The sequence below is a fragment of the Aethalodelphis obliquidens genome, unplaced genomic scaffold (assembly GCF_003676395.1).
Source record: "Aethalodelphis obliquidens isolate GAN/ISIS:26980383/991018 unplaced genomic scaffold, ASM367639v1 scaffold7, whole genome shotgun sequence".
NCBI lineage: Eukaryota > Metazoa > Chordata > Mammalia > Artiodactyla > Delphinidae > Aethalodelphis > Aethalodelphis obliquidens.
Genome location: NW_020837951.1, coordinates 56,704,277 through 56,722,343, shown reverse-complemented (window position 1 = coordinate 56,722,343; position 18,067 = coordinate 56,704,277). Strand labels below are relative to the sequence as shown.

Sequence of the window (18,067 nt, the reverse complement as noted above, 5' to 3'; positions counted from 1 at the left end):
CAGCACACCCTCAATGGCTGCTCTAAAATTTTCCAATTGCCACATCACTAAAAAACAATCAGTAGAACCTACCTGCCTACAAACCAAGCACCAAGCTCCTGGATCATGCACACAGTATCCCAGAATATTAAAAATATTCTTTCTGACTTACACCTAGGAAACCAAGCTTTTGCCTCCAACTCCGAATATTTCTGGCAGAAATAAAAGCTCTTGGAGAAAGGTAGTAGAAATAGATATGCATATAGAATCCACTAAGAGTGCTCAAGAAGAAAGAAAAGTTAAACCACAATATTTGATTTATACTTGTGACAGCTGGGTACTAAGAGGTCAACCACAACCTCTGCCTCTAAAATTACTTGCAGATAAAATCACAGTAAGTAGCCCCTCACAGGCAGCCTGCTTACAGCTCCCCTCCATCCTTCCAATGTATTTTAAATATTTATTTATCTTATTTATTTATTTATCTTCTTTATTTTTTTGGCTGCGTCGGGTCTTAGTTGCAGCATGCAGGATCTTTCGCTGTGGCGCTCGGTCTCTTCGTTGCAGCGCTCGGGCTTCTCTCTAGCTGTGGCGTGTGGGTTTTCTCTCTCTAGCTGTGGCGTGCGGGCTCCAGAGCATGTGGGCTCTGTAGTTTGCAGCACGCAGGTTCTCTCACTGCAGCGTGAGCTCAATAGCTGTGGCACCCGGGCTTAGTTGCCCTGCGGCATGTGGGATCTTAGTTCCCTGATCAGGGATTGAACCTGCGTCCCCTGCATTGGAAGGCAGATTCTTTACTGCTGGACCACCAGGGAGGTCCCTCCAATGTATTTTAAATACTTCTCCAAAATGATCCTCCCAGCTTGCTATTTAAATCATACTCGCTATGATATTGTCACATAAAAAGAAACATTTATTTGGTCTTTTCCTGGTTTCTGGCACAGAACTTCTAAAACCCTTGGAATTTCCTGAATGATATGGGTGAGAGGAACATCACTGGTTAAAATATTAATATTTGGTCTTAGTCCCTAGTTCCCGACACAAGAGCTTCTAAGACCCTTGGAATCGCAGAACTGAAAAGTGTCTTTTGTCAGCTAATGAGATGACCGGTGGCTGGGGGCGCCTAGATAGCTTCAGGATTGGGGCTGGTCACCAGAAAGACCAAGGCATGAATACCAAGTCAATGCATGACTAGAGGGTTAGCACTTCAGCCCCACCTCTGACGTCAGGGGAAGGGAGAGAGGTTGGAGACTGAGTCAATCACCAAATAGACAGTGATTTAATCAATCGTGTAGCCACAACGGGGCCTCCACAAAAACCCTAAATGACAGGGTTCTGGGATCGAGAGGGTAATGCACCTGCAAAGGGCATGAAAGTTCTTCACACACCTATCCCCACCTCATACCTTGCCCTGTGCATCCCTTCTTTTTGGCTGTTCCTGAGTTATAAACCAGTAAATGCAGGAAGTGTTTTCCTGACTTCCCTGAACCATTCTAGCAAATTATCAAACCTGAGGAAGGAACTGTAGGGAATCCCCAGACTTTATAGCCCAATGGTCAGGTGTAAGGACTTGAAATTGGCATCTGAAGTGGGGACAACTGGTGAGACTGGACTGAGTCCTTAACCTGCAGGGGCTGTGCTAACGCTGAGTCATTAGTGTCAGAAAGAAACTAAACTGTAGGACACCAGTTGGCGCCTGGAAAAGTAAGCCACACCGTTGCTGTCAGAAGTACCCTCGCTTGTAGGACCCGCCCTCTCCTCACGACCATAAACAATGCTGTTTCTCAAAAGATCAGTCTCAAAGGGACAACTAGAAATGTGTCCTGTCCATACATCACTATAAAGTCTGCAAGTCAGCAGTACATCCCATGCTGACCCAGAGACTCCAGAGCAGCAACAAGCGTACTGCAGGGGAAAGAGTCAATCCTGCAGAGCGTATGAAGAGAAGGAGGAGGAGGTCCCTAGAAAAGTGGGAGCTCAGGGAATTCAGAAAACTTTCTGGCTCTGAAAAGAAAGTCAGGCTTGCTGCCATTCACTTGAGAATCTTAAGACGTTCAGAGAACCTTCTTGAGACTTCTACTTATACTAATCTAGAGGCATACCCCATTGTTTAGAGAGCAACTTTCCCCCTCAATTAATAACACTTCCCAAGGCGTGGTGGGGGCCTCACTAAGACGTGATCCCAGGGATTATTATAGATGTACACTGTTAACTTTAATGATTAAGGGTTTATTTTTTTACTTTCTACATAAAACAATTTACACTGCTCGTCATATAAAAGCATATACAAGTTTTTAAAGAGGGCAACTAGTAAACAGTGAAACTAAAAAGTAATACTTAAAAATATTCGTTTAAGTGATCACAAGATTAAATCTATAACAAACATTATACAGTTAAAGTAATAAATTAGGAAACAAATGTTATAAAAGCCCTGACTTCCCACGGCCTAGAACAATGGTTATTCAACTATTTTGAGGTAAGCATGGTTACAAGAGTAGAGCTCTGATCCAAACCTATTAGAATAAATTAAAACAATGTTTCATTCATGTAATCTATGTGGTCTTAATGTTTGGTTATAATTCTAAACCTCAATTCCTTCATCTGCCAAATGAGTATACGAGCTACCAGCCGTACAGCTGCTATTCATTAGTAAGACAGACCTAGGGCTTCAACAGATGATAATTCTTTCCCTTCTGGGTCTCCAGCATAACCTGTAGGGTCTCCAGCAAATCTCTTCAAAGATCATCCAGAAAATTACTTAAAATGTATGCCCTAAACACTAAACTTTTAACATGACAAGACAGGTTGGAACAGAAAGAGCCAATCTAGACAGACACCCAGTTATCTCCTATATAAAAATATTTCAAGATTTATCCTTTCGGGAAAAAAAAGGCCTTTATTCTCCCATTCAGTCAAAAACATCACTGAGTATATTTATGATAATAAAAAGATTAATAACTTTTCCAGAAGTGTTCAAAAGAATGTGCCCTTCTATGACATAAATCACAGCAAGATCCTTTTTGACACACCTCCTAGAGAAATGGAAATAAAAACAAAAATAAACAAATGGGACCTAATGAAACTTAAAAACTTTTGCACAGCAAAGGAAAAATAAACAAGGCGAAAGGACAACCATGAGAATGGGAGAAAATATTTGCAAAGGAAGCAACTGACAAAGGATTAATCTCCAAAATTTACAAGCAGCTCATGCAGCTCAATATCAAAAAAAAAACAAACAACCCAATCGAAAAACGGGCAGAAGACCTACCCAGACATTTCTCCAAAGAAGATATACAGGTTGCCCACAAACACATGAAAGGATGCTCAACATCACTAATCATTAGAGAAATGCAAATCAAAACTACAATGAGGTATCACCTCACACCAGTCAGAATGGCCATCATCAAAAAATCTACAAACAATAAATGCTGGAGAGCGTGTGGAGAAAAGGGAAACCTCTTGCACTGTTGCTGGGAATGTAAATTGATACAGCCACTATGGAGAACAGTATGGAGGTTCCTTAAAAAATTAAAAGTAGAACTACCATATGACCCAGCAATCCCACTACTGGGCATATACCCTGAGAAAACCATAATTCAAAATGAGTCATGTACCACAATGTTCATTGCAGCTCTATTTACAATAGCCAGGACATGGAAGCAACCTAAGTGTCCATCAACAGATAAATGGATGAAGAAGACATGGCACATATATACAATGGAATATTTCTCAGCCATAAAAAGAAATGAAATTGAGTTATTTGTAGTGAGGTGGATGGACCTAGAGTCTCTCAGAAGTCTCTAAGTCAGAAAGAGAAAAACAAATACCGTATGTTAACACATATATATGGAATCTAAAAAAAGAAAAAATGGTTCTGAAGAACCTAGGGGCAGGACAGGAATAAAGACGCAGATGTAGAGAATGGACTTGAGGATATGGGGAGGGGGAAGGGTAAGCTGTGACAAAGTGAGAGAGTGGCATGGACATATATACACTACCAAATGTAAGATAGATAGCTAGTGGGAAGCAGCTGCATAGCACAGGGAGATCAGCTCGGTGCTCTGTGACCACCTAGAGGGGTGGAATAGGGAGGGTGGGAGGGAGATGCAAGAGGGAGGAGATATGGGGATGTATGTATGTGTATAGCTGATTCACTCTGATATAAAGCAGAAACTAACACACCATTGTAAAGCAATTATACTCCAATAAAGATGTTAAAAAAAGAAAAGCTGGCATATCTTTGGAAAACTAGCTGACAACATGGCACCAAAAGGAAGTTATTCTGAGAATCAAATCAAAGATAGGTGAAAGACAGCATATGAAACTCATTGTGTACTGGGCAATATGACTGATGCTGGAGATAAGAAACAAAAATCAACAGTCCCTTGCCTTCAAGGAGTTCAAAACTTCCCATGGAAGAACTCTTCAGTTTCTTAAAGTATTTCATTAACAGCCTCTATATTAAAATGGCCAAAACAAGATCTCCAAGCAAAGAACAACTGGTATGTTGCACTTTACCTGCAAAAACAAAAAAAACAAACAAACAAAAAAACTGCTCCTCTTAGCTAAAAGCAGCTCTGGTCATCTGTGTAAAGGACAGCAGGACCCTTAGACACTTTGACCCAAGAACTAACAGAGGTGTCACTTGGCAGATCACACAAAACGGCTGCTATGGAGACAGAGAACTTCATGCAGAGCAGCCACAATGACAACTACTAGAGAAACAAGGGTGTGGACTACACGAGAGGATGTACGGAAATAAGAAGAGGACGAGGCAGCAAACGTTCATTCTGTTGTTCCACATCCAAAGCCATCAGGGGTTCTTCTTGCCGTTCTTCAAACATGCCACACTAACTGCCTTCCTTTGGGACCTTTGTACTCACTGTTTTCTCCCAAGAAGAGTCTTACCCCAGATCCTCGGCTAACTCATTTAAAGGCATCATAAAGTATGATTCCTCAAGAAAAGACCTTAACAACTATAGAAATATTTGAGTAATATTCAAATATGTTCATATATCATCACAAACCTTTTCTCCTTTGGTTTCTACTTTTTTATTAGCAAAACAAAAATCCCTACACTTTTCAATCTTGAAAATGTCTCCCCATAACAAAACAAAACCAAACATGAACAGTAAAACAATGTAGAATTTAGAGGTCCATGTGGTATGTATAAAAAAATGTCACCTCATCACTTCCCTAAAACTGGGAAACTAAGAATCAGAAAAAAGAATAAAACAATACTATATCGAATTTAAATGATGATAAAGTGAGCCACTTCCTAACCACTCACTATTTGGGAGCCTTACACATATTACTTAACATCCCTCCCAGAAGTAAAAAGTCTTTTCCTAAAATCCACGACAATGGTACCCTGCAAAAACACTGCCTGCAAAAAACACTGCCAGCCCAGAGCTAAGTTTTCAATAGTCAGAGATAAAACAAAGAAAATGAAGACCATAAAGTAATTATAAAATTAAATTTTAAAAGCTACATTAACTTTGCAAACTGCATGCTTATTCTCAATATTCATAGTTTCACAGCCAAACAAAAGATAGAACTAAAAATGCCTAAAATGTAGTACAAAACACAGGATAATTCAATGGCCTATAGGGTAAGACACCCTTGTCTCCAGAGAGAAGGGGTTGTATACAAGTTTAAGGAAATGTAAAGTAATACATGAAGATATATGAAAATCAAATAGCAATTTCATACATTTCAACCTAATACAATAATTTATTTTCCTAAGGAATGGAATGAACCACACAATTATAATATCAAAAGCTGTTCCTCAGATGTTTTCTACAAGACTTTAAGAGTAAAACAAGGCACACATGAATTCAAATAAATCAAAGTCTTGACTCTCATTTTACAATCCCAATGCTTTCAGCACTTATAGACATCTGATCATAAGACTTCATGCCAACCACTTTAAAAAAAGTCTCAAGATTGATTCTGAAAACTACAGAAAGCAACCGTGTAACATGAGTTAAAAAGCTAGCGCATTTTTGTCTAATTCAATCAAACCCTTACCAAGCCACTCCATAATAAGGGCAAGGTGTTTTTTATTTTTATTCCCTGTATTGCAGAAAAGGTCAATGCCCTTGGGACTCCAATGGGCTTTGCTAACAGAAAAATCAAGCTAAACTGAGAACGCCTGTTTATTACAAAGCTAAGTGCTAGATAAAATATCCATTAAATCTGAGTGCCAACAACATCTAATGTTTTATGTCCACATAATGCAGGAAAACACTGGTTGTGACCTATCAACAAACATTCCAAGCCAATCTGCTTAGTAATCTGCTGAAGTTGCTGTTTTATTGCTTAAACAGACAGAAATATAACCGTGCTTATTATGAAAGTATAATATTACCTCAAGCTAATAAGAATTGATGGAACAAAGAAGAGATCGTTATGTAAAAATTAATAACATTTGGAGCATGACATGCAACGATCATAGAACAGCATTTGTTTTTCAAAACTGGCAGAGAAAAGGACTTTTTACAGAGGGGAAACACTGTTGATGAGGAACGTTCTTATACTTCACTATTTTGCTTTTCCAAGAAAGGCTAGCATGAAGCAAGAGGACTACACAGTATCCTCTCCTATTACATATATATATTAGGATTGGGGACCTTACATTTTATTTTAATTTTTTTTGGAGGCGGGGAGTATAGTTGATTTAAAATGTTGTGATAGTTTCTTCCTATTATATTTTGATAGAATTAAAGACCTTTAGAGTCTGAATGAAACTTTGGGATCACTAATCCAACAATTTCATCATACATATGATAAGCCTTAGAAGGTTACATGACTTAGTTTTCCAAGGCCATACAGCCATTAACAGCCAAGGAGAGACTAGAAGGCAGGTCTCAGGTTGCTAACCAGAAACAGAGTCAGGTGCCCATTACCATCTGGCAAAAATGTTTTTGGTATTAAAACAAATTTTTAATTTATTCTAATACTTAGAATAACATTTTTAAAGTCTGAATCAATAAAAGACATCACTATTATATTTAGTCAATATATCCACTTAAATCTTTGAAATAAAAATTTTTTTACAAAATGAAGATTGGCAAACCTATATCAATGCTCTTAGAAAGGAGGGAGTTACAGCATGCCAGGGGCAGGAGGGCATTAATTCTCCAAAACATCTGTCTGCCAAAGATAAAGTAAAACAGCCAATTCAAAGTAATGTCCTTTTGTTTGAGGGATGATTACAAAGAGCCCAAAAGCCAGCTTTTGTACCAACAGAACTAACAGTTACCAAATGACACAGGGTAAAGCTCAGAAAATACCCAGGAAATATCAGGCAATCCCAGAAGAAAACAAAAATCTCTAATAAAGTGAAATCAGTCTTGGGAAAACATGTTTAGCACCAATTTATCATTCAATTGCATTATAACTTTTTTTTTTTCTTTCTTTGCGGTACGCGGGGCCTCTCACTGTTGTGGCCTCTCCCGTTGTGGAGCACAGGCTCCGGACGCGCAGGCTCAGCAGCCATGGCTCACGGGCCCAGCCGCTCCGCGGCATGTGGGATCCTCCCGGACCGGGGCATGAACCCGTGTCCCCTGCATCGGCAGGCGGACTCTCAACCACTGCACCACCAGGGAAGCCCTCAATTGCATTATAAACACGAATGTTTCCACAAAATGAGTGTGAAAAACATTGAGGAATTAATCAGATTTTGTCAGATGTGAGTTCCTGAGATTTTCCTTGCTTAAATGTACTTAAATGTACACATTTTATTCTTCAAAATAACTGAAAATGTAGCTTAAATAGGTTACATAATGGCCAAACTCCAAGAATAATCTGTAATTAATGTAGCAATTTCCACCTCTTCCATCTCTATATTTAAATATTTAATCTATTACTAAATGAATTATAATATTAATATAGACAGACTGTCCAAAAAATAAATTGCTGTAACACTGCCTGAAATACACTTTTAATGTAACCCTCAAGGCATGCAGACATTACAGAGATAGGATCAGGATCTAAGCTGTCTTTAATTTCAAAGAGATCCTTAACAGCTCATTATAGTACTGCACTTGCTGAACTGATGATTTAGAAAGAGTTATCCAAGACAGTTCAGATTAAAGAAAATCAGAGCCATAACCAGCGCTTTAATCTGAATCTTGTCAATATTCAAACGTGTAGGTGGCGTCACCTCTGCACTTGGGTAAACAGTACAGATGGGTAATGTCATCTTTCAATTTTTCCGTATAAAATTATAGTTGAAGAGTTACAAGCAAAAATTTGGTCCCAGGGTGATGAGCTCAACATATCACCACATTATTTCAGGGTATTTGAAATGTCAAAAATCCATTCATGAACCTGTAGGTTAGGAGCCCTAATTACTCAAAACCAAGGCTCACATTTTACACAAAAGGAAACTGAGGCCAGAGAGAAGGCTTGCCAGAAGTCGAAAAACTTGTAAGGGACAAAGGTCAGGACTTCAGTCAGCGTCTACTGTCTTTTAGTCAACTAAACTCCTATTCAGGTGGGTTCAAAAGATTCTCCAATTGCTTCTGCTAGATGCCCTGGAGGCACTTTTACTTTAAATTTCTGATTGGAATAAGAGGCATAAATGTGACGGCAGCCCTATGGTTAAGAATTGTTAGGGTGACTTTCTCTTATCCTATCCTCTTTCCCCACCCAAGCTGAGACCCAGCAGCGGGACCTCTTGGCCTCTGCCTGGGCCTATGGTCCATTTTGGTCTTTAGTTTTTCCCTAGCACACCCTTAACTAAGGGCTTAGGCTTTCAGGAGTCCCACTTTATGAGTCTGGGGGATCCTATGAGGCCTTAGCTCTGATTTCCCAGCCTCCACCCTAGTCCCGGCATATTTCCTCCAAACGGCACGGCATTCACTCTCTCCTACCCACCTGAATGTCATCTCGCCGTGAATCCCCTCTGGATTTCCCTCATTTCTCGAGAGCTCAGCTATCAGCCTCTTCCTGCTCCTCATGTCACAACACAGACAACAAACATTCATTATGTGCCAGACACTGTTCTGAGTGCCTTACACATAGTCTTTTAACCCTCCTAAGAGCTCCAAGTGGCAGAGGCTGCTACAGTCTTCACTTGGTAAGCACAGAGCCAAAGCATGGAGGGTCATGCAGCTAATGGAGCACTGCAGCTGGCTGACCATGACCACAGACGTGGAGAAATAAGACCCTTTATGTTACTTTTGCCTCTCCATGCATGTATAAAGGTTGATTGTTTTATTTATCAATTATTTTTCTGATTCTTTTGTAACTGGAGGATTATCTGGTAATCCAGTACATCACATCCACACTCTGTCTCTTTAAAATATTTTTTGTCCAAATATAAGAGAAATGTATTTATTACAAAAAGTTTTAAAAGTCATCAGCAAAGAAAAGAGAACTAAAAATCACCTGATAACAATCTTGTATATTTTCTTATAAACTTTCAACTTAACTTTCTAAGTCTCTAGCAAAACTCCACAGACAGCATTAGTATGTCAACTCAAACTGACACCAACAACCACGGGAATCACTGAGTACAGTATCACTGCGTCAGCCACTGCCACGTTCATGAGGTCTCCTGTGTGTTTGCAGGGATTCTCCTTTACAGGTGCTTTAGAAACAACATTAACCTTATCACTTCACCAAGGGGGTTATGTGCACAGTAAGTACAAAAGCAGTGAAGATACTGTAAGTCAATAGTAGGAAAAGTTGGAAAATTTATACCGGAAACAAATGTAGTAAAAAAAAAAAAATTTTAGGTGGGAAACAAACACATACATGACACCCGAAACACTGTAAATCAACTATACTTCAATTTTAAAAAACACACATATGTGTGCAGGAGAAGTTAAAGACCAAACAATGAACCATAAAGGGCAAGGCAGGGAGATGGATAAAATGCATGTTCAGAATATGGATGTCAATGTACAATGTCTATTAGCCTAAGGTCAGTTCAGGAAAAGTCCTGAGTTTGTGTCAGCACAAACTGCTGCCAATGAAAACTAGTCAGAAAAAGCACACATTAGTGAAAAATTTTTGAATAAGAATGCCTTCAAACTGGGAAGGAAATACACATATGCACGCACATGCGCGCGTGCATACACACACACACACACCCCTACATACACACCCAGGTGCTAGCTAAGCAACTATCCCAATCGTTACTCTGGGGGCCCTCAGGTCTCCAAAGCACTGGCCACATCTGCAACACGTCAGCTTCATATTAACTTTGAGGAGGTTCTAGGATTTGGCACAGTAGAAAGAGGATTCCAACACATTCAGGATACAAAACTGAGTTAGGTGACATATTATATCTACAGCTAATTAAAACCATATGTTCTTCTATACACGTATATACAGAGAGAATACTTCCTGGACAAGAATTTTGGTTTTCCTTTTAACATGACAGCATACGTTATATCAAAGTATTTCATGGGCTTCCCTAGTGGCACAGTGGTTGAGAGTCTGCCTGTTGACGCAGGGGACACGGGTTCGTGCCCCGGTCCGGGAAGATCCCACATGCCGCGGAGCGGCTAGGCCCGTGAGCCATGGCCGCTGAGCCTGTGCGTCCAGAGCCTGTGATCCGCAACAGGAGAGGCCACAACAGTGGGAGGCCCGCGTACCGCCAAAAAAAAAAAAAAAAAAAGTATTTCATTATCTTTTTGAATGGCTGATTTCAAGGTTATTAATCACTAAGGACTTCCTGCTTTTGGATCCACAGGTGAGTTAAGCCACAGACTGACCTTGGACTTGGAGTGGGGAGACAAAAGGAGTGAGAGCGAGGAGACAGACACAGAGAAAAATACTGAAGCACAGCGTAAGATGACGAGTGATATGCTAGAGCTAAGTATAGATGGGATAGGACAGTAGAGGAGAAGTAAGAGGAAGGAGGGGTAAATGGTGAGAAGTAGGTGAGAGTCCCAAGATGGAAAGGTGCATCACAGGGAAAGCATGAAAGCATAAAGTAGCAGACATACTCAGGAGAAAAAACAAACAATTGTCTGAATGGATGGAAAGGAGGATTCACGTTGGGTAGTTGAGGGAAATGAAGCTGCAGAGAGAAGCTGGTACTGGATCATGAACAGCCTTAAAGTCACTTATCCTCAATCGAATCTATAACATTAAGGGAAATATGTGAGAGCCTTTGGGCAGACATCTTCGGCAACCAAAGAAAAAGAATTACTGGGCTTCCCTGGTGGTGCAGTGGTTGAGAGTCCGCCTGACGATGCAGGGGACACGGGTTCATGCCCTGGTCCGGGAAGATCCCACATGCCGCGGAGCGGCTGGGCTCGTGAGCCATGGCCGCTGAGCCTGCGCGTCCGGAGCCTGTGCTCCGCAACGGGAGAGGCCACAACAGTGAGAGGCCCGCGTACCGCAGAAAAAAAAAAAAAAAAAAAAAAAGAATTACTATGGCGGATTTCTGAGCTTCCCGCCCGGCCAGGGTCCATCCTCTCACACTCAGGGCCTTCTGAGGCCAGGCAAGTTGTTATTCTCAGAGCCTCCCTGGCTCACCCGTGCTGCATACACACCCCTTTCCTTACAGACACTCAATCACAAAGGTCTGAAATCGGAGAAGGGGAACATGCTGTTATAGTGACACATCACAAGAGGAGAATGGATACATATCCAGAATGTTTCAAAACTAAAACGACCCACCCAAGCACTTCTCTTTCAAGTCTGTTTCAATTCAACATTGTATAATTAGCTTCAAAAACAGAAAAATATACAGAATATTAATCCATGCTTCAGGATCACCTTGATCAGGCAGTGCAGCTGCCTGACTTAAGGGAAAAGGGAACTGAAAAACACTTCAGTTAAAAGAAAACCAGAGACAGATTAGTAATTTCTTTTAAACTACAAATAATGAATATGCAGGGACTTCCCTGTTGGTGCAGTGGTTAAGAATCCACCTGCCAATTCAGGGGACACAGGTTCGAGCCCTGGTCTGGGAAGATCCTACATGCCGTGGAGCAACTGAGCCCGTGTGCCACAACTACTGAGCCCACATGCCACAACAACTGAAGCCTGTGTTCCTAGAGCCTGTGCTCCACAACAAGAGAAGCCACTGCAATGAGAAGCCCCTGCTCACCGCAACTAGAGAAAACCCGCATGCAGCAATGAAGACCCAACACAGCCAAAAATAAATAAATTTATAATAATAATATGTAGTATACATTTGAGAGAGTTTTTCATCCTCCTAAAAAGAATGAATTAGATATTAGTTTTTATGTAAAAATGCTATATACTCTGAAACATCAATTCATTTCTTAGGTATCTCCCCACTCTGCTCCACCACTGTAGACCCTCGTGTTTTTCTGCTAAGTATGGAAAATCTTCCAGGAAAGAACAGGCTAAGAGTCAGGAAATCCTTGCTGATCCTGTAATTACTGGATCTGCCACCAATTAGAATGATCTCTACAGTTTCAGGCCACTTGAGTATCAAAGAGCCACTGCACTGTCCTTTGAGAAGAGCAGCTTAGAGGTAACTCTTATCTCCCACATAAGCTCCCAGAGGTGCTGGATCAATATCTTTCCCCTCTGCTGCTTTTCTGTTAGGGAGTCAAATGCCAGCTTGAATAGAGAAATGCTCATTCACCAACAAGGGACACTGCTGTTTAGAGATGCAATTTCTCAGATGCTCCAATCCTGTCCTGTATACACAATTACTTCTATAAGAGGAGTGCAAAAGGAGCCCAGTAGTTATGGTAGGAAATTCCCAAAAGACGCTAGATTTGGAGTTGTGTGCTCCCAATGAGCACTAATCCCACTCTTCGTCACTTTCTAATAATGACGTCTAATAATGACATAATTATAATCATAATAATGATGATTTTCATTCACTTTTAGATGTACAAGACACAGAGGGAGAAGGCTGAGGTAAAGACATTCAATGCCCAATAAATAAGTAATTTGCTCCAGGACATGGAATATTATCCACTCTTTGTTTGGAAGTCTGTAAAAATCTTTAGCCATCACTGTAATTCTCTGATTTTTCCTCTCAATTCTCAAAAATCCCCAGAGGACCGCAGCAGTCCTTAATATATTAAGATAGAGGGTGAGACTGCTGCAAAAGCTACAATCACCAGTGTTTCAGCAGGATATTTAACCTCAGACTTTGGAGATGTCTTCGTTAAACCAATCCATTTAGAAATTTGGCAAGCTATACTGATCGAAATCAGAACTTCTCTCCATGGAGAAACTCTGGGCCAATTTACGATGATTCACATGGAAATAAACTTCCTAGGAAGATAATGACATAGGAGAAGGCAGTTTTCCTTATGTGTTAGGATAGCCCATTCCCTTCCAAGAAGCTATGCTGTGAGAGGCTATGATGGGGAAGGGTAATGAAAATCCATAAGTAATGTAAATTAAGTATTAATTACTTTATACAGAACAGTCCTTTATCTTGGCACTAAGGGGAAAACGGTTTGTGCTGCATATGATAAAGTTGGAGAAAGAAAAATTGAACATGATGATATATGGAAATAAAGGCAAATATGTTTCATTACTTTTATTACTCAAGGCAGAATTCTACCTTGAATTGGCATTACAGAGACTGCTACTATCATTATCTGATCCCTACACTGAGGATCTCTTTTTCTAACTAAACATGCGGCATAAAAGAAGACAGTGAATAAAAGTTAAAAAAAATCTGCTAAAGATGTGTACTCTGATAAACTGGATTTAAACTAAATGGAAGCCTGAACCCAAGATTCAAGTTATTCCCTTGACAGCATCCTCACAGACTTGATTAACAATTTCCACCAGGAAATGAGAACACCTCAAAGAAGGGCTTTTTACAGAAAACCTGCTTGAACTGATCCTTTTAGAGATGGAAAAAAAACAGACCCTTATGATGCTATGAGATACTTGTAAGGAAGAAACAGCTGGTCAGAGGTATGATTGAAGACAACAAAAAAACATTTTTGGAAAAAGAGAGGTAAAAGGGGCAACTAGGTAAGACAAACAGACAAATGTTAACATCTAGGAATAGTAACTGGTTGTAAATAAAACTACTTCACACCAAGCCACATCAGTAAAATCTAGTTAATGAGAAAGGATGTTTCATGACACACCAGGTGTAACAGGATATAGAAGTACTGCATCTAGTTTCGTACTCAGATGGTGTTAATAAATTTAAAGGATTCAAGTTAAAAACAAAGGCAATGCAAAGAAACACAAAGCATGTTATTTCCGTAATTTGATACCTTGAGAAAAATGATTGTCAGCTCCTTCTGGAGGGTCTCAAGGCAAATGTCAGAAATGACCAATTTACCCCATCATATAAAAAAAGGAAGACTTTAACATGGCTAGATTATGTGAAGCAAGGATGTATCCCTAAAATATAAATTCCAAATAAATTATGTATTACTTATGGTCTCCTTATGGTGTATATATTTGCCACTTGGTGAGATTTCTTCTCTACCAGGCCATTTTTTAGAAAAGTTTGTTACAACAAACTGACAGAATAACTTCTGAGTATTATACAGTCTATACGGAATAAATACTGGAAAACAACACAAGCTCACCTTCATCACTCGTTGCCTGCTGTTTCACCAGAGTCATTGGGGATCTTGCTGGAGGCTTACTAAGTGGATGGCGCCAACTTTTAGCAGTTTTGGTTTCTCCTTCTATTCTCTGGTTACAGAACACAAATGGGGGAGAAACAGCCACCGTTAAAGACTTGTTTTAAAACAAAAAACTATGGTTATGATGATTTACAACAAGTTAATTATGAAGAACTCTTACACTTATTCACCTGCTGAGGGATTAACACTTCGTTAAAGAAATTTAAACCTACAAGTCAAAAGAAATAGGAACCCATTCTATTAATAATTTTACTGACAGGGAAGTCAGTTAACTATTCTTCCACTTCATATTAAAATAATATCTGGAGGGACTTCCCTGGTGGCACAGTGGGTAAGAATCGGCCTACCAGTGCAGGGGACACGGGTTCGAGCCCTGGTCCGGGAAGATCCCACATGCCACAGAGCAACTAAGCCCGTGAGCCACAACTACTGAGTCTGCATGCTGCACCTACTGAAGCTCACGTGCCTAGAGCCTGTGCTCCGCAGCAAGAGAAGCCACAGCAGTGAGAAGCCCATGCACCGCAACGAAGAGTAGCCCTCACTCGCCACAACGCAGCAATGAGAGAAAGTCTGCGCGCAGCAATGAAGACCCAACACAGCCAAAAACAAAATACAAATTTAAAAAAACAAAAACAAAAACACTATCTGGGGACTTCCCTGGTTGTGCAGTGGGTAAGACTCTGCACTCCCAATGCAGGGGGCCCAGGTTCAATCCCTGGTTGGGGAACTGGATCCTGCATGCTGCAACTAAGGAGTCCTCATGCCACAATGAAGATCCCGCATGCTGCAACTAAGACAGGTACAGCCGAAATAGATACCTAAATATTTAAAAAAAAAAACACAAAAACACTATCTGTAGTGCAGGGTATGCTTCTCAAACCTACAATAAACTCAGCAGTTAGCTAGTTTTCAAAAGTTTAAAACTAATTTTAAAAACTAATTTAAATTTAGGATTATATATTCATAACAAAACAGGACCATGGCATTTGGTCATGTGTGACTATGTGGCAGGTTATTTTGCTTTCTATCCTCACACAGGAGGAAGTACTGCCAAGGTGAGCCTGTACTCCTCCTTCCATTCAAAAATGAATCGCCACTTCTCTGAGGATCAAACAGGAAATCAAAAGTTGTTGCTGTTGTTTAATATGGCACATTACTGTCATCTTGAAACCACTTAAATTTTACGTAAAATCTTCTGTCTGAGCTGCCCAGACTACATTCTCCTTTCAAAGGTAAAGGAAAAAGTCCTGTGCATCCTGACATCTTCCAGGCAGAAACTACTTCCAAGCTTTCTTGCCCATGCAGCAACCCCCCAAAAAAGGCAGGGGTGTGGTTAGAGAAAGAGTTCGAAACTAGTGGGTTTGCATCAACATTTGACTGCAAAAGAAAGGAGTCTCAGGAATTTCCCAGTAAGCTGAAGAAGCAGGGCCCAGAGGGAGAGAAACTATGCTGACATCTGACACCAAAACAGAATTATGAGAAAATGTGTGAGAGCATTCTAATCAAAGCTGGGATCACAAAGTATAATACAGGGTGAGATTTACCTGTAGTTTATAACAGCTAAAAATTAATGTGAGGAATTATAACTTAGTCAACAGTAACAAATATTTACTAAACCCTTACTACATGCCACACTGTTCTAAGAGTGAGCTACAGAAGGTCCCTGCTTCCAAAGAGTGCAATATAGATTGGGGGTGGGGGTGGGGGGAGCACAGACAAAAAACAAGTAGAAAATAAATATTTATGAAGTACTATGAAGCAATAGTAATAAAACAATAAAGCATGACAAAGAATGGAAAGAGATGGGGAGAAGGCTATTTTATATGGGGTCATCAGAGAAGCCCTTTCTGACAAGAAGACATTTGAGTGGAGCCTTGAGTGCAATGAGGAAGCGGTCCATTTAGCTCTCTAGGGGAGGAGTATTTTGGACAGCAGGAATAGCAGGTAAGGTTTGAACACATTTGATTTATTCCAGGAAAAGCATGGAGTCCAGTTACAGATAGACAGACACTGTTTAAAAAATAACGCAATGTTTCTTGAGAAGGTTGACTAAAGCTGACTGCTACCAGCATACACGTAGCATCACGCTTAATACTAAGAAACACTGGTCACACTACACAAAAATGAAATGGCTCTGTATTACTTAGAAGGACTGTCTGACACCATGCTATGAGAAAAGAATACCACACAGCCGTTTCTGATGAGAGCAAACCAAGTCCCTCAGCCCTCAACAGCAGCACTTGCTTTCCTAGGCAGTCAGGCTTTGTTCAGAGAAATGATAAAGATGAAGGTTAACGGCACTGAGAATCCAACTGCCTCCATTGAAAGCAAGGAAACAGAAAACTTACTTTCTGTTCCATTCTAGTTTAAAGAAGCTGACCAAATATAAACAGGCATGTGACTTATTCACCATACTAGAATCCCAATATCTATCCAGCTACAATCGCTATGTGAAATTAAGTTGTAAATTTTATTTACTGGTATGTGAATACTATTTTCAAATTGCTCAGCAACCTTTTCAAATAAATTAGATCATATTTTTCTATTTCTCAGATACTTCTGAGAAATATTTTATAGTTCAGTAGGACAATCATGCATAAAAATGATAAAAGTTATTGGGTGAAATTAGGAAATCATCTATATTTTATTGGACATTTTAAAATTACTTATGAACAGAGTATTCCAAGTTGATGTCTTTATTTACTCTCCCTTGCTACTAAAGCTCCAAAAGGCCTGTGATGAGTTGAAATGACCAGGAGCAGTCCGGAAGTGGGTCTGTTCAGTGGCCGGCACAATTTATCAGCTCCAACATTTGAGGCTTCCCTTACTCATCCACTTGAACTCCTTTATCAAGTTGTGCAGGTCAAAAGAGGTTACCAAATTATGACAATCACTACATGCAGTCGTAGCTTGGCTGATACACTCACAATCTTAAAGTTACAGTGAAAGTTTACGCTGAGAGCATATGATATTAACATCGTACAAGAACATATGAGAAACAGGGAGGCCCTATGCAAAGGGTTAGAATGGGGAGGCTGGAAATCAAGAGGGATCTTGAGTTTTCCAAGAGGCAAAGGCCTGGTTCCCATGGTGGGCAGGACCAGAAGGGTCAGCCTGGTCCTAGATTCAGAGTCCATGAGGAAAGAGTCAGGGAAAAGTATGACCAGATGAGCCTTAATCTTAAAATAGAGGCTATGGGAAGCCTGCAACCCAGAGGTATTAAGCATTGGCCGAAGGAGGCCAGAGCCCTGCAGCTGAAATTATTTCCAGCCTGGCTACTATTGGAGGTGACAGAACCGCTCTGTATCTTGACTGCATCAATGTCAGTATCATGGTGATATTCTACTATAGTTTTCCAAGAAGACACTATTGGAAAAAAAAAAAAAAAGAAAACACTATTGGGGCAAAAGGGATACATAAGACCTTGTTATACTATTTCTTACCACTGCATGTAAATCTACAATTATCTCAAAATAAAGAGTTTAGTGTTAGAAAAAAATTTTAAGTAAGAAAAT

At 40.1% G+C, this 18,067-nt stretch overlaps 1 protein-coding gene across 3 annotated transcripts in view; it reads right to left on the bottom strand.

Annotated features, from left to right (window-relative positions):
- KDM4C (lysine demethylase 4C) overlaps positions 1-18,067 on the bottom strand; it is a 400,366-nt gene that overhangs the window by 165,018 nt on the left and 217,281 nt on the right. For all 3 annotated transcript variants that reach the window (XM_027105850.1, XM_027105851.1, XM_027105852.1), the window contains exon 12: positions 14,493-14,601. In XM_027105850.1, coding sequence (XP_026961651.1) covers positions 14,493-14,601 — 109 coding nt within the window. The remainder of the gene's footprint in view (positions 1-14,492; positions 14,602-18,067) is intronic.